At 44.0% G+C, this 22,123-nt stretch overlaps 1 protein-coding gene across 1 annotated transcript in view; it reads right to left on the bottom strand.

The window, feature by feature from the left end:
- LOC124142470 (glutamine synthetase-like) overlaps window positions 1-22,123 on the bottom strand; it is a 34,339-nt gene that overhangs the window by 5,569 nt on the left and 6,647 nt on the right. Inside the window, exons 2-4 of the mRNA XM_046510955.2 lie at window positions 6,511-6,683; window positions 5,655-5,816; window positions 169-315 (exon numbers count right to left, since the gene is read on the bottom strand). Coding sequence (XP_046366911.1) covers window positions 169-315; window positions 5,655-5,816; window positions 6,511-6,682 — 481 coding nt within the window. The 5' untranslated portion in view covers window position 6,683. The remainder of the gene's footprint in view (window positions 1-168; window positions 316-5,654; window positions 5,817-6,510; window positions 6,684-22,123) is intronic.

The raw sequence follows: 22,123 nt of genomic DNA, 5'->3' as shown, positions 1-22,123 counted from the left end.
CCATTCTACCAGAAATAAGGTGCTGAGGGCCCATTCTACCAAGTAATAATTTACCGATGACCAATTCTACCAGTGATAAGGTGCCGATTACCCATTCTATCCAGTAATGAGGTACCAGTGACCCATTCCCACCAGTAATGAAGTACTGGTTGATGTTCTGACACCTACCCTGAGGGCCGGGGAACCCGTTCTTCGGCCAGCCAAACGGATGACCATCTGTGTCCAGCAGCGTGTATTCCTGTTCAATGCCAAACCATGGGATCGAATCCTTCGCCCGCTCCATCACAGCAAGGCAGGAGTGACGACGGTTTGTTTCTGAGGGAGAAATGGTTGGAATTCTGAGGTTGTTATGCGCAACATTGTGTCCAGAGGTGGGCAACAATGTGACCAAAGGTGGGCTGCAATGTGACCAGAGGTGGGCAACAATGTGACCATATTGGGCAACAATGTGACCAGATATGGCCAACAAAGTGACCAGATATTGGCAACAATGTGACCAGAAATACGCAACAAAGTGACCACATGTGGGCAACGATGTGACCAGATGTGGGCAACAATGTGACCAGAAATACGCAACAAAGTGACCAGATGTGGGCAACAAAGTGACCAGAAATACGCAACAAAGTGACCAGAAATACGCAACAAAGTGACCAGATGTGGGCAACAATGTGACCAGAAATACGCAACAAAGTGACCACATGTGGGCAACAAAGTGACCAGAAATACGCAACAAAGTGACCAGATGTGGGCAACAATGTGACCAGAAATACGCCACAAAGTGACCAGATATGGCCAACAATGTGACCAGATGTGGGCAACAAAGTGACCAGATATTGGCAACAATGTGACCAGATGGGGCAACAATTTAAACATTAACACGACGCAGGCCATTATTTACAACTCAACGTCACTATAACTCTGGAGTCAATAAACTGAAACCTAGCAAAACCTGGACAACCCATGTATGTATTATAACCACATTAACATTATAGTCCGGGTATTCAACCCTGATCTCACACACATACTTCATCTGTACATATTAGTGAGTGAGTGAGTTGGGTTTAACGCCGCTTTTAACAATATTCCAGTTATATCGCGGCGTGTCAGCTTAATGTGGGAGGAAAGCCCGAATTGATATTAACATATTAACGTGTGTTTAGGATGTATTCTAGCCATGAGCTGATGTGGTTACGTTCTGGTCTATGTCCGCCACACCGCGACCACCATGGACGACAGCACATGCACTCTGTAACCCAAGACCTGCAGCTATTTAAGCGACACTTGGCAATTTAGTCGATAGCGCCTTTATGACTATTAGATATGCAACATTTGGGAGTTTTAGTTTCGTTTTTTCACACGATCACAATCGTGCTGATGTTGGGTACAATTCGTCATCACTCGCATGTTTCCTTGACCTGTGGCCATAGAGTGCATTCTAGACCGACATGATGTAGCGGGCACTGATAGGATGCCTATAGGTAGACATAGATAGGGCAACATGTTTTTCAACACTGCTCTCTTTACTTCTCTGCAGTAACGAATCGATAATTGCAGCTCATATTCATAAGGTGAAAAGACCCCCGTAGCCAAGTGGATAAAGGGTCTGCCCGGGGAGCGGAACGTCGGAGGTTCGATTCCCTGGCCGCGTCATACATAAATACGCAAAAATATAGTACGAGTTGACCGGAGAGAAAAAGGTCGGTGGTTCGATCTCCTTGTCGCTTGATACCAAAAGATGGTACTTGTTACCCTGTCATGAGCTCGGCATCAAGGGGATAAAGCGACGTGCGCACGCACACGCACACGCACACGCACACGTACACGCGCACACACACACCTTCCCGAGGCAAGGGAGTTAACTGACATTAAGTCCAGTTTCCACCCCTGCCGAACTAAACTGGAATTTCTGGGCTCGATCGTAGTGCCACCAGTGGCCATTACGAGTTATGTCCCTTCTAGGACCCTCCTTTTGACCAATCAAATTTCACCTCTCATATCAAATGCATTTGCTTAAACAAATGACGGCGCCCAATCAAAACAATCTGATTGATAATCAAAACCTGTATTGTAATAAAACGGGTCTTACATCGCGAAGTGCATCAAATCAAGTGAGCACCTTGATTAAAAACATGAAAAGATTTTGAATATATCTGTTGATGCCGAGTTGGCGGTACACATGCTTTGCAAAACCTGCAATCGACCGAAATCTGCACTGGGCTTCACGAACAGGATGTCGATTTCGTCACGCGATTTAAATTGGACAATGCATAAACTCGTCAGTCCAGCCAAAATGTAACTCCATCATTCCAGCCTAGTTCGGCAAGGGTGGAAACTGGACTTTCATAGTCACTTAACTCCCTTGCCTCGGGAAGATGATACTGATAATCCCATCGACTCTCAGACCAGGATAGGGGTGTTCAGCACAGTCGATCCCGGAGTCCCAAGTGGGTGACAAGGAATTGGGACATACTCGACGACAAAAATTCAAAAATTCAAAACGTCAACGCCAGAGAATAATCACTCTCGATTATCAAAAAGATTTCGGTGGGCGTACCATGCAAGATGGTGGTGAAAATTGTACAAATGGATAACTGAAATTCAGTGACGACACAAGGTGTTCACGAAAAGGGTAAGCATGTCCTGCCCTACCGGTAACATGGGGACCTATGCTGTCAAGTATTTTTGAATTTTTTACGCAGAACGTTGTGACCCTGCAGGGATCGATTTCCAAGCTGCACCAGTGCAGGTAAAACATTGTTAGTGCAGGTAACTGTTATTGTCAGGATGCACCCAGGGCAGGTAACATTTCCACCACAGCAGTTATATTTGATAAAAGTAGAAATTTCTTTTAGAATTGGCTGCAAATCTTTTAAAATCCAGGAAACAAAAGTTTATGAAATTAGTGAAATACACAGGAGGTCTGAATGCGGTGAACTTGCAGAACTAATTCTTCACAACTACCACTAGAACAGTCACTTATGAGGTTACAATCAAATCAAACACACTTTGAAACTCTTTTTTGAGGTTGTCATGGATTTTATGATGTGAAAAGCCATATACAGATTTACCTAAAATATACTGGAGCACATTCTCAAGTTTATGTTCTCTATGAGTTTATTTAGTATTCAAAATAATTGAAAATACAGTGTTTCAATTTATGATAAACAGGTGCAGCCAGTATTTTGGTTGTGCAACCTGATTAATGTACCTGGTTGCACCTGGTGCAGGTGGTAAAACAGAATGAAATCGTACCCTGCTATGACCCTCCATGATAAACATTTTCAACCACTGAGAGAGATGGATTCCATGCAGCCATTGTTATTGGAGTAGATCTGACCTACTCTCAGCTCTCTGTGAGCTGACTATTACGTATTACAGCTAAAATGGATAATGCCCTCAAATTGCTTGACGACGGGTCATTATCACACCCGTTGTTAGGTGACGTCACAGGGATAGGAAAGGTGACGTCACGTTCAATAGTGTCGTCATCTGGTTTGTTCTACGACGTTTCCATATTTGTAAAAGTGGGTCAGTAGTGAAATTCGTGTTGATTGCACTAAATGTTTCAAAACCGATATTGTTTATTTTTATTTGATTACAAATTCTATCCATCTATATAATTGTGGTTAAGTATTCACATAGGAGTGTATCTCACATCTTTTATATGAGTATCACAAAAGGCCAAACCGGTTTCAACGACCTTGACTTTCGATGTTAATAATGGTCATGACCATTACCCAGATTGCTGCGATTAAGCCGTGTTATACAAACCACGTTTCAATTGCCACGTGAGTTCACAACCTGCCCCATGTTGTTACAGGCGCTATTAACATAGATGTTGTATAAACAGCTAGGCCAGCACGAGCTGGTATCCAGAATCTCCGAGTACCAGAACTCCCCCGGACTAACATCTAGTCTCTGAAATGAACATAGTTTACTGATAAAAACAGTTGTTAAATTATAGTTATGTAATATAATAAGGATCACAGAGAGTCTCTTCTTCATACCTGATACTGCAGTAATCTAGACTTGACAAATATCATAGACTTGCATGGGCTGTATTGTATATATTTGTTTCAGGGTCTGCATGACAGACTAGAATACCCCCTCTGTCACAAGGTATCGCGAAATCAATGAATATGTTTTTACATATGTCGCAGTGGTTCAAGGCGAGGTCCATTCGAGTTCGAATCCCAGATTGACCCTGATAATTCTCCTCTATGATCTTGGTTTCTCCAAACTGGTACGACCTGCATCAATTTGGCTTTTTCCCCACATCAAGCTGTCAAACGCCATAACTTTAGGATTGTGCTATCAGATACCCGTCAACTGTTGTTCGCAGCCTTTGATTCTTGGCACGCCCGAAACCTATGATGGTTGGTTCGAATCCCGTTTCGTCCCGAATATGTTTCTTGGTTTGACAGCACCATTCGGTGGGTTTCGTCGAAGTCGTTAACGTCTCACACCTTCATCACTTCGGGCTACTTTCAGCCGAAACGCCGTGATATGACTGGAATACTGTTCAAAGCAGCTCTAAAAGCAACTCACTTAATGTAGGCAACCACCAAGAAATCCAACTAGTAGAAGTTTTCGCGTTATAGAATGCAGCACATCACGTTTGTCCTATTTGTAACATCAGCCCTGTGTTTTGGCCAGCATAACCATGAGGTGAGGTGAGGTGAGGTGAAATGGGGTTTAACGTCGCGTCCAAGATTATTGCACTTATATAGCGACGTGCATGCACGTTTGTGTGTTTGTGTGGCTGCTTGTACTAGTCCGGATTATTGCCGATTTATAGTGCTAGCTCACTGAGATACCACGCCGCAGTTAAACATGAATATCCCACTCAGACACAGTATACTGATTCCGACCCGACCAGTCCTTGTTTTAGCCCCTTAATGCCGAGCGCCAGACAGGGTAACAACAAGTACCATCTTTTACGTCTTTTGGTATGACGCGGCCGGGAATCGAACCGGCGGACGCTCTACCACTAGACCACGGAGGCGGTCGCATAATCATGAGTGAGAAACGGTCAGCGTTACAAACTGACCCATGATGTGGAACTCGAATCCGGGTCACGGGCGAACCACGTGTCCACCCAGATAACAAACTTGAGTATATAAATTGACTACATGGCATTTGTGAGTGAGTTGGGTTTAACAGTATTTGTAAGTAATGCTGCAACAGTATCCCAATTACATCACGGCGTGTCAGCATGATGTGGGGGTAAATCCCGAAGTGATGCACGTTTGCCCACGATCATAGGTTTCTGGCGTGCCAAAGGGAGGCAACTCTGCACAACGAATTGCGGCGCCTTTGACTTCAGGACAACCAGGCCCACTCTTCGTGACTAATTTACAAAACGTATCAAACGTAAGTTGAGTGTACGTAATCTGCTTGAACATTCTTGTTAATGCTTAACCTTAAAATTCCTACCAACGCTATCCATCAATGACGCTACACTTGCCATGTGCTACGTACAGTTTGGGTAGACAAGTACCACGAGAGCAATACTCCAGCGATATATCATGGTGGGAGACAAAAGGGTTTCACGCAGTGTACAAATATGGAGAATCAAACCCGGGTCGGAGGCGTAAAGAGCTAACACTTCCACCACTGGGCTAGTCCCACGTTCTTGACGACGGATGACGTACCTGCAGGCTGCATGTTGTACTTGTAGACGTCACACAGCACCAGCTTGTTCTTGCCGCCGCGGAAGGGGTCTCTGAACAACGCCACTGGCTTCACATACATGTCTGAGTTCGAGCCCTCGGCCTGATAGGTGCTGGAACCATCGTAGTTCCAGATTGGACAGTCTACAATGTATAAATACTAAATACTAAATACTAAATAAAAATATTTATATGTTTGTTTGTTTGTTGTTAAACGCCGCACTCAGCAATATTCCTGCCATATGACTGGCAGTCTGACAGAGCTCCAGATAACTTTTTGAGCAATTGAGTTTTTACTCTGGGGTTTCTATTTTAATTTGGTTATTACATTTTTCACTGGGTAACCAATATTTTCCCTTCATCTAATCATTACTCTGTTGTGTTTTTCCCCAAAAGAGTGAACATTTTAAGATCTCAAAAAAATGAAATTATTTTTTAGATTTTTTTTATAACTGTTCAAATATATAGGCTTGACTCGGAAAGTAAATTATCACGTAATTGTGTTTCGGAAATTAGCTCCTTTGTACGCATGCTGAAAAAGCTTCATTCGGTATTTACGGGTGCTGTTTTTATACATTTGAGTTTTTCATTAAATGCATGCGTTTCTGTACGCAAGTTAATTGAAAGTAATTGGGTTTAGAATATTTGGGGGGGATATTTTACGCAAATACCCTGCTTATCTGTAGCTCTGGCGGTCTGTAAATAATCGAGTCTGGACCAGACAATCCAGTGATGCGATCATGAACATCATGTATGTGTATGGTATGGACAGCAAGTGTATTGTACTGTATGTTGCACGTGTGTTGCACGTGTGTTGCACGTGTGTTTGCACGCCTACCTTGAGGGTCCTTGGGCTCGGATGGGAGTGTCCTGCACTTGGTCCTGATGCCCTCTCCTGTCCCGTCGATCCAGAGGTACTCGGCCTGCACCAGGTCATCTGGCTGCTCTAACTCCATGTACTTGGCCAGCACGGCCTTGTTGGTGCATCCGGCAGTCTGTCTGTCAACCATTCTGTCAACACACAGGGAGGGAGTGAGTGAGGCGGTGGCGTTTTATGCCATGTTTTACAATCTTTATGTATTACGCCGGGGCATCGAGAAAAGGTTTCACTTCACGTCACGTTGCGCGGATCTACAGGACCATCTCTCGGTTGTGTGTCAGGTGTTGTGAATTATTCATACAAAGTTTTGATTGATTTGTCATACGTATGTATATATATATATAACCACTATGTGATAAGTTTATTAAAATTGAGTATTTAATAATTACTAATTTATTTTTCCCACCAATAAAGTTGGTTGGTTGGTTGGTTGTTTAACGTCGCACTCAGCAATATTCCAGCTATATGACGGCGGTCTGTAAATCCAGGGATTGACATTATGAGCATCGATCCACGCAATTGGGATCGATGACATGCATCAACCAAGTCAGCGAGCATGACCACCCGATCCCGTTAGTCGCCTTTTACGACAAGCATAGTCGCCGTTTACGGCAAGCATGTGTTGCTGAAGACCTATTCTACCCCGGATCTTCACATGTACTGACCAATAAAGAATACATAATTCATTAATATCATTGAACATTTCGAAATGAATCAAAGTAAAACAGTGTGTCGTCCGTGCATGGTTACTTTTCAGAAGGAAGTTACTGGCGTGTGACGGTGGACGAAATGACCTGAGACAAACACGTGCACTCCTAGTGTAATGGACATGTGATGCACTGAGCTGAAACACGCCCTTCTGTTGATGATGTGAGTGAGTATGGTTTTACGCCATTTCTAGCAGTATTCCAGAAATATCACGGCGGGGGACACAGAAACTAACTTGCTCCTTACACTCCCTTAATCTGTAAATTCTGCTCCCAGATTGTCTGTACTGACCTCAAGAAGTGTGTAAAATAACAAGGCAAAACGTGTTTAGATGTGATCAAATTCTTTTGATTGTTAGCATCTGGATACGGGAAAGAAGAGACGTTGTCCCGTCCCGTCCCGCCCCGCGCTTGCGCAGATACATTAGTACGCAGGATAGTGTTTGCCTCACAACTATAAGATATATATTGGCAGTGAAGAGGAGACATCTCAAGATTTATAGTGTGATTAAAGCTAAAGCAGAAACATGTGGCAATAATGGAAGGAATTATGGGCTTTGTACCATTGTGGGAAATCAAACACAGGTATTCGGTGTTACCACTAGGCAACCCGCCTCCACTGTTGATGACGTGGTCCGCCGCGTACGGTCATACATTACTAAGTGTTTGAGGTTTGATCCAGAAATGGACAGGGCGAAGCCGTATTTATGTTCGTAATATAGTCTTACCAACTCGGTTAATTTCAGCTACTTTAATGAGAGTTCAAATTAAATCGCAAAATCGTAAAATATACAGCAAACCCCTTTTAATCCAGGCACCAAACTTTCCCACGAAAATGTTGTAAATAACACACAACCTGACATCACTTGTGATCAATGACTCGTTAATCCGGACATGTGTTTATGCGAACGATTTCACCAGTTATCTCTTCCGTTCGGATTAAAGAAATATCTGTTGCAGTAGAAACGGTTGTGAATATACTTGTAGTTATTGTCAGTGGCAGCAAGTGACTGAAGTGGTTGTAAAATGCAGAGGCTTGTTGGCGACAGCAAGCGATATGAGTTATCCACCCCTGGTTGTTCGCAAACAAGAATGTGACAGGCTTGATCGTTCGACAAGTTTCGGGACAGGACAGTTTCGCGCGACATGAGGGCGATTCGATGCCTTATTCGACCTGACTTATCTACTTGCTTTGTTGCAGATGGGATTCTTACCAGATTCCAGTACTTTTCTGGATTCAGGAACAGTAGGTCCTGCCAAACATTCGAAAGTGACATTTGTGAGAGCACTAACATTGATTATAGGACCTCATACTCATCGCTGCTGCCACCTCTTTGACCTATTGTATTGTCTGTTATATTTTAGACCACCTCCATAGTCCAGTGGTAGAGCGTCCGCCCGGAGAGCGGAAAGTCCGGGGTTCGATCCCCGGCCGCGTCATACCAAAAGACGTTAAAAGATGGTACTTGTTGTAACCCTGTCTGGCGCTCGGCATTAAGGGCTAAATGAAAGGACTGGTCGGCTCGGAGTCGGTATACTTTGTCTTAGTGGAGTATACATGTTAAACTGCGGTATGGTACCTCAGTACCTTTTAACGTCTTTTGGAATGACGCAGCCAGGGATCGAACTTCCGACTATCCGCTCTCCGGGCGGACGCTCTACCACTAGACCACGGGAAGTATGCAGTTACTTGTTAGTGCCTTGAATTCTCTTTCCAGTTCTTTGAATACTATCTATTGTCAGACACTCGTCAACCGATCCTCATTTGTAGAAATCTCACTGAATGATACGCACAGTGTGGCTGTCATATCACCCAAAACTGAAAACTGTTTTGACAACAGACCTACGGGAAATATTTCACCAAACATTCCTTGTTGGCAAACGGGTAGCATTGAGGTTAAAGCGATCGCTCGTCACTCGTTTCGATTCCTCAAACGGGAACAATCTGAAAAGCCCATTCTTGGTGAACCCGCTGGAATACATATTTACAAGCGGCATAAACCTGTACTCATCCACTCAATTTGAGAAGGTCGTGAATGAAGTATGACCCAAGTTACTTTACACACGAATGTTGTTGTGCTGATGTTATACGGACGACTTATATTTCTACATTGTGTCTTGAACATCCATTCATGAAGTTCACGCACTGATGGTTTTTCCGCGTGACCTAATTAATTGGTTTTTCGAACTCATTGACATCATGTTCCCGATTCATTGGCGTAATCAGTGCGTGGCAGTCAGTGCAGGCCACGCTCGCACAACACACCCAAGCTGGTTTAATATCAATCATCTGCGGATGTTGAACCCACATCAGAACGAGTATTAACCCTTGCTGTGCTGAAGAGCGGGAGACAGAATTGGTCACATCCCCCACATTCTGCTCCTTGTCCCAGACTGTCACGTGGTACACCGCTGGACTTGTCGGTATGGAGATCTGGATTCCAGTTACCAACAAGTTGCAACTACAATGGGGATCGGGTGACTACAATAGAGATCCGGTGGCTACAATGGGTATCAGGTGGCTACAATGGAGATCCGGTAGCTACAATGGGTATCAGGTGGCTACAATGGGTATCAGGTGGCTACAATGGAGATCCGGTGGCTACAATGGGTATCGGGTGACTACAATGGAGATCCGGTAGCTACAATGGGTATCAGGTGGCTACAATGGGGATCAGGTGGCTACAATGGGTATCGGGTGGCTACAATGGAGATCCGGTGGCTACAATGGGTATCGGGTGACTACAATGGGAATCGGGTGGCTACAATGGGTATCGGGTGACTACAATGGGTATCGGGTGGCTACAATGGAGATCCGGTGGCTACAATGGGTATCGGGTGGCTACAATGGAGATCCGGTGGCTACAATGGGTATCGGGTGGCTACAATGGGGATCGGGTTACTACAATGGGTATCGGGTGAAAACAATGGGTATCGGGTGACTACAATGGGTATCGGGTGAAAACAATGGAGATCCGGTGGCTACAATGGGTATCGGGTGGCTACAATGGGGATCGGGTAACTACAATGGGTATCGGGTGAAAACAATGGGTATCGGGTGACTACAATGGGGATCGGTTGAAAACAATGGGGATCGGGTAAAAACAATGGGTATCGGGTGACTACAATGGGTATCGGGCGATTACATTGAGGATCGGGCGACTACAGGTAGAATCGGGTCTCCACATTGGGGGTCGGGTGGCTACCATGGTGATCGATCGGCTAAATGGGTATCGGGTGACTACAATGGGGATCGAGTGACTACAATGGGGATCGAATGGCGATTACATAGGGGATCGGGCGATTATATTAAGGATCGGGCGACTACAGGCGGAATCGCATGGCTACAATGGGGATCGGGCGATTACATTGAGGATCGGGCGACTACAGGTGGAATCGGGTGTCTACAGTGGGGATCGGGTGGCTTCCATGGTGATCGATCGGCTAAATGGGTATCGGGTGGCTACAATGGGGATCGGGTGGCTACAATAGGGATCGGGTGGCTACAATAGGGATCGGGTGGCTACAATGGGGATCGGGTGACTACAATAGGGATCGGGTGGCTACAATGGGGATCGGGTGGCTACAATGGGTATCGCATGGCTACAATGGGGATCGGGTGGCTGCAATGGGGATCGGATGATGGCTACAATCGGGATCGAATGGCGACAATGGGGATCGAATGGCGACAATGTCAAGACGATCTGATCTATAATCAAGATCTATATATTGTCATAAAACGCGTCTTACATCGCGAAGTGCACAAATCACGTGAGCACCTTGATTAAAAACATGAAAAGATTTAGAAAGTATCTATTGACAACGAGTTGGCGGTTCACATGCTTTGCAAATCATCCAATCGACCTAAATCTGCATGACAGTTTACGAACCGGATTTTGATTTCGGAGCGCAATTTTGATTGGACTATGCAAAGACTCGTTAGTCAAGCCAAAATGTAACTCCATAATACCAGCCTAGTTCGGCAAGGGTGGAAACTGGACTTTTACAGTCAGTTAACTCACTTGCCTCGGGAAGATGTATAGTACTGTGACGCCTCATATGCGAACGAAGAAGCATACTGATGTTAAAAACTCATGCACATTGTTTGTTTTTTTGTTGTTTAACGCCGCACTTAGCAATATTCCAGCTATTTGACGGCGGTCTGTAAATAATCAAGTCTGGACCAGACAATCCAGTGATTGACATCATGAGCATCGATCCACGCAATTGGGATACAATGACATACATCAACCATGTCAGCGAGCCTGATCACCCGATCCTGGTAGTCGTCTCTTACGGTAAGCATTGTTTCCATTGTTATGCGTTTCCTAAACCGAAATCAAGAACCCATATCGACGTCATAGTATTTGATGACGTCACACCCTTGTCACGTCACAATTGAAATTGTTGACATCCTGTGACGGCCACAAGATCAAATTTACACAAATATTTCACAGAAATAATTCTTAGGAACTTTTAACGATAAATTCGTTACATGAGTTCAGAGCGGGTTATAAATATTAGCAGGACAACATCCCATTTTGCACTGAAAGTCACTTCTGACCAAGGGATATTCAAAGTTGAAAAGATCAAAGGTTTATTGTCGATTGTTGTTGACGGGGATTATTTACGTAAAGGTCAAATGTCTTCAATGAGTTGTTTATGAGCTGACAGCTTAGCAGGTCATTTAAGGGGGTCATGAGAAGGGTCAAAACTCTCATTTATGAAACAAGCATACACATGCCTGCAAATGCCAACTGTTGCATTCGGCGAAAGAGCTTGCTGAGCGGCAGTCAAGATTGATGTAAACAAGTACATATAAAGGCTTAAAGGGTTGCCATTAAGAGGTTTACAGTCATTATCCAATATTAATACAGCTTTCAAATAACAGCTACCGTCAACAGTTAACGAGAGGAAGATTAACATTACTTTACGTGTGTAGGAACACTTTAGTCTTTCCTCTAACAGTTAATCACGAGGGGATCATGGTACCTCTCCCTACATGCCCTACAGCCAACCTCTCACCCTACCTAAAAAGCCCCCCCCCCCCCCCCCCCCACACACACACACACACGTAACTAAACCCACTCCCTCCCTGCAACCGTCCCCTCCCCCTACAACCAACCCCAACCCCTCCCTAAAAACCACCCCTCCCCTACAAGCAATCCGTCTTCCCGAAAAAAAAAAATCCCTCCTACCCCCTCTTCTTACAACCAACCGACAAGCTTAGTCGCCTTTTACGGCAAGCATAGTCGCCTTTTACGGCAAGCATAGTCGCCTTTTACGGCAAGCATAGTCGCCTTTTACGGCAAGCACAGTCGCCTTTTACGGCAAGCACAGTCGCCTTTTACGGCAAGCATAGTCGCCTTTTACGGCAAGCATAGTCGCCTTTTACGGCAAGCATAGTCGCCTTTAACGACAAGCACAGTCGCCTTTTACGGCAAGCACAGTCGCCTTTTACGGCAAGCATAGTCGCCTCTTACGGCAAGCATAGTCGCTTTTTACGGCAAGCATAGTCGCCTTTTACGGCAAGCATAGTCGCCTTTTACGGCAATCATAGTCGCCTCTTACGACAAGCATAGTCGCCTCTTACGACAAGCATAGTCGCCTTTTACGGCAAGCATAGTCGCCTTTTACGGCAAGCATAGTCGCCTTTTACGGCAAGCATGGGTTGCTGAAGACCTGTTCTACCCCGGATCTTCACGGGTTTGCAGGCTTCAAAGAAACATTTGCATCATGGCGTTAGTGTGTTCACATTGCTGTCAGTGGTATAACACAACACGGAAACAAGGCCATCCAAACAGTGGAATAGAACGTTTGGAAATTTAAACCAGCAAGACTACTTCATATAGCGATGTTGTCTCAGTGCATGGCATTGAAACGGGAATAAAAGCAGCATGTGTTACAGGATTGCATGAACACACAGCTTTGGAATGTTTGTAGACTAACATCAAGTCTCAGTTCAGTTATCTTAATAAAAAATATAATAAAAAGGAGCCCAGTGACTCTTCATTTTCAGATACTGTAGTGATCTAGACTTGCCAAACATTATAGACTTGCATGGGCTGTATTTGATATATATTTGTATCAAGGTCTGTAAGACAGACTAGAATGTTGGTCGAGTCCAGTTTCTCCCCGCCAACCCCTCGAACTTTCCTGCCAACTTGTCTCTACTTCTACCTCCCCCGTCTACCTCTACCCTATCTCTTTTTGTCCCCCGTCACTACCTTCCACATACTGCACATACTGCACACACCCCCACACACCCTCCCCTCACTCCTTCCACCCCATCCCACTCCACCGGTCCCTGCTCATCTCTGCAGTTTACAAAGACACCGCCTTGTCATCACCGATCCAAATCCTGTATCAACAGGGGTGCATTAGAACAACCAGTACAACAGGTCTTTCAGGTCGTCTACCCCGAGCCTTTGTTCGCGTCTTCATATCCACATCAGATGGATCCAGCTTTAGCATGAATTCTACCATGACAGTGAATGCTTGCATATGGTTGATCAAAATAAGATTAAACACCATGTACCTTTCATCAGATACGACACACTGAACAGGCATTTTAACACAAAATACTTGCGGATGAACATGGGTCTATCAATAGCCCACGCATCCATGCAAATAGCGATGGCGGCCGATAACCCATTGTTTGTTCAGCCATGATGAAATAACAAACATCTTTTCTAAACAAACACCAAGCTCTGTGTCAGGGCGACCAAATCATTGCAGTTGCAGTCTCTCAGACAGCTCACAAACAGCTGTACTCAACAATATTTCGGGGGGGGGGGGGGGGAGGGGGAAGAGGGTCCACAAGTAAATCATCAGGTTAATGGTGAGTGAGTTGGGTTTAACACCGCTTTTAACAATATTCCCGTTATATCACGGCGTGTCAGCTAAATGTTGGAGAAAAGCCCGAAGTGTTGCAGGTCTCAGACGTTTACCACTTCGGTAAACCCACGAGCACGGGTATGGTGCTGACAAACCTAGAAACACAATCGGGGTGAACCGGGATTCGAACCCACAACCATAGGTTTCTGGCGTGCCCAAGGGACGCAACTCTGCACAGCGAATCGCGGCGCCTAAGACGACTGGGCCACCAGTGACCCCTAGGTTAATGGTGAACATAATTTCAGATCAAGGCTGTCCTCTGGGTTTATCAATTTTGTACCTGTCATCCTCAACAACTGTTGGGGTAGCCGTGGACAGGAAGAGTAACGCACGTAGGTCATTACTGTTACTGGGGATTTATTTCAAACCAACAGGTACATAAGTACATCTTAAAAACAATATATTAACCACGGAATTGTCTGGTCCAGACTTTATTTACAGACCGCCGTCATATAGCTGGAATATTGCTGAGTGCGGCGTTAAACAACAAACCAACCAACCGATTGGGAATTTAACGTGCGGATTTCGACATAATGCGTATTTCGCGCACTATGAACCTCTCTCTGTGTCTCCCTTACATAGCCAATATCAAAGGTTGAAGGTTTCATTTCCATGGTTTATTTGTGAAGCCTGGGGACTGATAAACGTCACAGGAAACGTCGATTAAATATGAAAAAAAAAATTCACGAGGATTTCAGAGCTAAACACGTGTTATTGTCCCTTCGCAGTCGTCATACCCATACTTTCAAAAGACTGAATCGCGCCCAGTCAGCCGTGCAACGCTGACGTAAAAAGCTAGTTCATGAAAAATTATTATTTGTGTGAAGGGCACAAAGGGTACAAAACCTGAGCAATTTCAGCAGATCCCAAATAGTCTATTAAATGCTCCGGTAGACGCATCACGACCAGCATATCCTCTCATCACCACCCCAGCTCTGTAGTGTGTGTGCCCCGATAGTGCAGATCACTGTTGGGGCTCTCTCCGTAATAGTGAGTGAGTGAGTTGGGTTTAACACCGCTTTTAACATTATTCCAGTCATATCACGGCGTGCCAGCTTAATATGGGAGGAAAGCCCGAGGTGATGCAGGTATGTCTCCGTAATAAGCATGTATACTACACAAAAGAAGTTGAGTACCACCCAATTCTTTCATATGCCATGACAGAATAATTATAGTAATATTAAAGAACCAGGTGATCCTTAACTTCTTTTGAGTAGTATATGTTTCAACAACTTGATTCCAAGGTGACAGAATGCCTTCACCGTCAAACTGATTAGAGTGCATGAGTGAGTGACTGAATGTCGTTTTAATGCCGCTATCACATTAATCAAGTTTTAGAAGTTTTACGCTGCTTTCGGTACTAGCCCAGCACTTTTAACCAAAGTGGGGATGACAATTCGGGGCGAGGGGGTGAGGACGTAACACTAACCACCCCGCCACCACACTAATCATGGTGTATTCGACACAAGAATGTCCCCCAGGTGAAATACACCTTGAAAATGGGAACAAGCGTTGAACATCTGTCGTGTCGCTAGGCCGGGAGGCAAACAGTCAGTCACCAGGGGAAGGAGCCTTCTGGTTCAGTAGTGTGACGACTTAATACAGCAATATGCACCAGTCATTATTCCCACAGGGTATCATTAGCAACACACGATACCCAGTCGTGCTCTCATCGTGGACACTGTGTGGAGCCCGGGTAGAAGAGGCCGTCAGTACTTCCTGTTTGCCACACGAGGTGACTAACATGGCGATCGGGTCACGTCTATCTCTGATGGAAGAATCGCACTCCCATTCACTTGTTTGTCTGGTCCAGACTCGATCATTTACAGGAGTGAGTTGATTTTAACACCGCTTTGAACGATATTCCATTTAGTTCATGTCCTATCAGCTTGGTATATATATATATATATATATATATATATATATATATATATATATATATATATATATATTCGTTGTGTTCATTGAAATTCCTGCATTCTGATTAGCTGAATTTGTCACGTGTTATTGCATTCATTTCCCAACGAATGTAAAAAATTAAGCCACGCCCACGAGGCGCACTGCTTTAATTACCGAGGAATGTTGAGGGAATTCCCTTTCTGCTCACGTGTATCGTCATGCACAGGACATTTAGCGACTTTCATGCATATTCATTGTCCAAATTACCCTTTGAAACCGAAGGCCGAGAATGAATGAAACAGCAAACGTGCAGGCTCGCTCGTCTGGTTTTTTTCCCGCTCGCCTCGGTTCAACCTTCATGTCTTCGGGTTTCATTTCTAACTGGCATTTTTCCAAATGTGTTTTACCGTATTCAGGGAAGTAATGTTTGAATCTGGCGGTAACTGACCATGCTATTTGAAACGGCCGCCTTCTCCCAGACATATTTCTTCCGGTTCGTTACAGTCTGACTGTTGCAGTTCTTTTCGCTTCTTGCCTAAATTGACAGATCCAATGAACATTGTTTTGATCCTACTCTCCGTTGATTGGCTAATGACTGGGTAGGCGTGTCAAGTTTTGTGCATAAATTAAACGACCACCTGATTCATGTCACGCCACAGTATGTATTCCTACACCTGGAATGTTTATCAATCTCGTCATTTTTGTCGGTTTTGATATATACAACTGTTTTTGGTTAAACTATTGTAAATAAAACATGTTTTACGTTGTCGAATTTAATTATAAACATTGTACAGTTTGCACATCGGTTTTTCGAATCATACCTCAATGAACAGAAAAAGATAGTCAATCCATAAATATTCCAAAACTGGCTCCTATAGGAGATATCGCTTGGATGAGATCCACGTAATTGGGATATGATGACATGCATCAACCAAGTCAGCGAGCCTGACCACCCGATCCCGTTAGTCGCCTCTTATGACAAGCATAGTCGCCTTTTACCCAAAGTGATTCAGGTCTCAGACGTTTACCACTTCGATGAAACCCACGAGCACGGGTATGGTGCTGACAAACCTAGAAACATGATGAGAGAGAGAGAGCCACAGCTAGGGATAGTGAGACTTTGCCTCAGAATATACAGGGACGGATACGCCCGGGAACTGGACACCAGTTCTACCCCAGACACTTTGTAACTATGTGGGGACTCGACCCTGGTCTTCGGCGATATGAACAACTCCGCTCACTGGACTACAAGGAATGTCCTGAATGAATGCAAAGTTTCCGTGTTGCATTTTGGGAAAAAATTGTTTATTAAATCGGGTGCTTAATCTTCACTACCAAAAACTTTCCCCAAAATATTCATGATCCCTAATGGTTTTTGTTCAGTATATCCTATAGACAAACATTAAAAAAAAACACGTGACTTATTGGTGAGGATCCATAACTGTCAGATATACTAGTAAATAAATTGCGTTCCCTTCATGGGAGCTCATTAAGTATAATCACAGGGTAAGCGCCGCCATATAACTGGAATGCTGTTAAAAGTGTCGTAAAAACCAACTCAGTCACTGCAGTCAAATGAATGCACAGGTTACATAAGTACCCTTGACATTGACGTATTGATCTCACACGTTTGCACTTTTACAAGGTTTGTTTGAAATATTAATATGTATCCTATCGCACTCTTGCGTCATCTGAGCGTCATGATCTCTGAGCATCGATGAACACGTGTGTTTGTTATTTGTTTAACGCCGCACTCAGCAATATGCCAGCTATATGACGTCGGTCTGTAAATAATCGAGTCTGGACCAGACAATCCAGTGATTGACATCATGAACATCGATCCACGCAATTGGGATATGATGACATGCATCAACCAAGTCAGCGAGCCTGACCACCCGATCCCGTTAGTCGCCTCTTATGACAAGCATAGTCGCCTTTTACCCAAAGTGATTCAGGTCTCAGACGTTTACCACTTCGATGAAACCCACGAGCACGGGTATGGTGCTGCAAACCTAGAAACATGATCGGGGCGAACAGGGATTCGAACCCACAATCATAGGTTTCTGGCGTGCCCAAGGGACGGAGAGAGAGCCACAGCTAGGGATAGTGAGACTTTGCCTCAGAATATACAGGGACGGATACGCCCGGGAACTGGACACCAGTTCTACCCCAGACACTTTGTAACTATGTGGGGACTCGACCCTGGTCTTCGGCGATATGAACAACTCCGCTCACTGGACTACAAGGAATGTCCTGAATGAATGCAAAGTTTCCCGTGTTGCATTTTGGGAAAAAATTGTTTATGAAATTGGGTGCTCAATCTTCACTACCAAAAAAGTCTCCCCAAAATATTCATGATCCCTAACTGTTTTTGTTCAGTATATCCTATAGACAAACATTTAAAAAAACACGTGACTTATTGGTGAGGATCCATAACTGTCAGATATACTAGTAAATAAATTGCGTTCCCTTCATGGGAGCTCATTAAGTATAATCATTGAGTAAGCGCTGGTTTTATATTACGCCATCTTGCAGTCAAATAAGGGGCACGGGAACCCAGTCGGCATAGGGCCCGCGATTCGCTGTGCAGAGTTGCGTCCCTTGGGCACGCCAGAAACCTATGGTTGTGGGTTAGATGTCCCGGTTCGCCCCGATTATGTTTCTAGGTTTGTCAGTACCATTATCAGCTCGTGGTTTTCACCAAAGTGGTAAACGTCTGAGACCTCGTCACTTCGGGCTTGACTCCCATATTAAGCTGACACGCCGCAATATAACTGGAATACTGTTAAAAGCGGCGTAAAAACGAACTCACTCACTGCAGTCAAATGAATGCACAGGTTACATAAGTAGCCTTGACATTGACGTATTGATCTCACACGTTTGCACCTTTACAAGGTTTGTTTGAAATATTTATATGTATCCTATCGCACTCTTGCGTCATTATCGATCTCTGAGCATCGATGAACACGTGTGTTTGTTTTTTGTTTCACGCCGCACTCGGCAATATTCAAGCTATATGACGGCGGTCTGTAAATAATCGAGTCTGTACCAGACAATCCAGTGATTGACATCATGAGCATCGATCCACGCAGTTGAGATACGATGACATGCATCAACCAAGTCAGCGAGCCCACGGCACGATCCCGTTAGTCGATGAAACATGTACATGCAACAACCGACAACAGCTGTATTGCGTCATGCAAAGGCGTATTTCCTAATGGGGCCTTTACACAGGATGGCGACCTTTTTGCAAGGTCGTCGTTGGAGGCTCAAAGGAGGCAGAATGGTTGCCTAGGTCGTTCCAAGGTGGTACACAAGAGGTTCAGACATCGCCATTGACGCCATGGTCGCCGTGAAGTTTTGAACATGTTCAAAACAGCCGCACAAAGGTCGCCGAGGAGGTTGGTTGCTCAAAGGTGGCTCAAAGTAGGCAGAAGGGAGGCACGAACATTGCCGTTGTTGCAGAATGAAGGCCCAGTGATCACCCAATGGTCGCCAGGTAATAGATGCGTTATGCTGAAATATTGTCCCGTAAATCTGGTCGATGCTTCTGCCTCCCTTGTGCCTTCTTTGGGCGACCAACAGCGTGCATTGAACGATGAGTTTGGCGACCGCCCTGCCTCTATTCGGCGACCACGGCAACACTTGAGACACCATGGCAATGCTTCTGCCTCTTTTCTGCCTCCTTTGAGCTACCTGTAGTGCCTCCTCAGCCTGCCTCTAAATAGACGGCTTGTACCTGCAGTGTTTCATTGTAGTTGCAGACGTTGAACAACTCGAGCAGTTACATAAAAACATGATGTTCTGGGTTTAGGCGACCATTGAACGTGCTGGCCAGTTTTTGATCGCTCAAAGGTGGCACAAAGGTCGCAGCCCTGTGTAAAGGGGACTTTAGCATGCAAAGTAAGTGGGTCAGTCGGTCGATAGATCGGTACGTTGCTGATAGGTCGGAGGGTCGATGAGGGGTTAACACATGTAAGCATTGCCGAAGTTCTGTGTCGCTGATGCAAGCTGTGAAATGTAGCGCTTACCGAGTTGGTTGCACTACATGACACCGCGGCCGACGTAAACCGACAGCTTGGGAGGAAAATAAGGGAGGTTGTTTTGTTAGACTGCAGTGTCTTGTTTAATGCCCCACGCTGCTGGTTATGGTCATGGAATTCTTCAAGGTTGGCTTACTTATTCCTGTGGCCTGAGACAGACATAAACCCTCGGCATAAGAGATGGTTGACATCATCTTGCCATATTTCTTCCCACGGGCACTAATTCGACAAGTTCAAGAAACTATTTTACCGATCGATAACTGACGTAGATGCGGTAGCATTGTTCAGACAGTAATCACATAACAGTCGTGCCAAGGCTACGTACGGTTGGTGGGGTGGGGGGAGGGGAGTGTAAATTGAACAGCGTCGTGACATCAGCCAATTATGAGTGAGTGAGTATGGTTATACGCCGCTTTTAGCAATAGAACAGAATTGGGCTTTACACATTGTACCCACAAGGATAAACCTTGAATATTTCATCAATGAGTGAAAATCCTCCCTGGTCTAAAATCAATGATTTTTTGGCGTGTGATGAGATTTTGCAATGTTTCAGAGATATTTTGTCTTCCCACAGTGGAAACTGTATTTGATATTCGGCATTTGTGACTCCAATTATGTTGCAATTAATGTTACTAGATTATGTAGATACATCCTCCGATATTTTCGAACATTAATTATTCCACTGTCAACATTTCAAATTATCATCAGTATAAAAAATAATGCATTGGTATTTATATTTCTGTTCATTGTCTACTTTGGGAGAAAATACATTAATGTTTATGTATTTCATTTCATTGTCCACTTTAGGAGGAATTATTTGCAAGAACAATTATAGATAAGGCATGTTTACCACCATCAGCTGTTCATTTTGTTGGCATGCAGGGAACAAACAATTTCTATGTCTTTGACAAGATCGTAATTTAATATATTCAAAGCGATGACATGAAATAGCGACAGTTGTATATGATGTTACAGTTTGTTGGCAAAAAATATATTCTTTACATTCCAGTGCTTTTGTCAATTTCACTGTCTCGTAGTGTCTGTAGTGTGTACTGTATCAAAGACCGGGTGTCTGACCATATCAAATGAAATCTTATCAGTATGGGCTTTTTTTAATTAATTAGAACTGACAGTTCATCATACAATGATTTATGCTCCAGGTTCACACTTTTGTTTAATTAATTAAGTCATATATTTTCTGCAGAAGACAGCATGTTTGCCATGTGTAGCAGCCAGAAAATGTTTACGAGTAACCGGAAGTTGAAAAGATTGTTGACATTCACAATGTTTATGAGTTACATTTGAATGAATTAGTCCATTTTTCAATAAATATGGAAAAATCTGGAAGCAGACATCTCGTGGCATATTTTAAAAAATCTCTAACTTGCTGTTTGACCACTAGAAATAATTCAAAATTCGTAATTCATGCACGTTGGCCATTCTTGCAAGAGGGTACGTTCATGAAAACCAGTGCTGTCTTATCTATAGTCTAAGCGACTATCATCTAAAATACTATCGTTTGTGATCTAAAATTTGTATATTCTTATGGAGAAAGAGTTGTAGATATATTCATTTAGGTTTGGTTTCGTCATTCCACAATTGAAATCTGCTTGTGTTTTGAAACTTTACCCATGATCGCATTTTGTCTCTTGATTTCTGTACGGATGCACATACATGTACGTCTTTGATTTCTGCTTGGATTTAAGTGACAAAATAATACGGCTGATGACTTGTAGATCACCGAATACGATTTGACAATCAGGTATATAAAAAATGTAGTGCAAAGCTCCACGCAGTGATATAGGAATCAGTTATGAACAGTAAGAGTTGGCATGCAGTGTTGCGAGTATGCAAATCGTTGTTTCGATTGACAACTTTTGACGATTGCAGAAACTAACGAGTAAGTTTTTATTGACATTTTTAGGTACAGTAGATCAGGGTTCACTCAAGGAATGTTCTGAGATGGGCCCTTTATGTGAAAAATTCAAATATTTCCGAGGTACGCCTCATTGTATTTGGAAATGT

The sequence above is a fragment of the Haliotis rufescens genome, unplaced genomic scaffold (assembly GCF_023055435.1).
Source record: "Haliotis rufescens isolate VD_foot unplaced genomic scaffold, xgHalRufe1.0.p SCAF_8, whole genome shotgun sequence".
Classification (NCBI taxonomy): domain Eukaryota; kingdom Metazoa; phylum Mollusca; class Gastropoda; order Lepetellida; family Haliotidae; genus Haliotis; species Haliotis rufescens.
The sequence above is the reverse complement of the archived record's forward strand: the minus strand, read 5'-3'. Positions and strand labels throughout refer to the sequence as shown.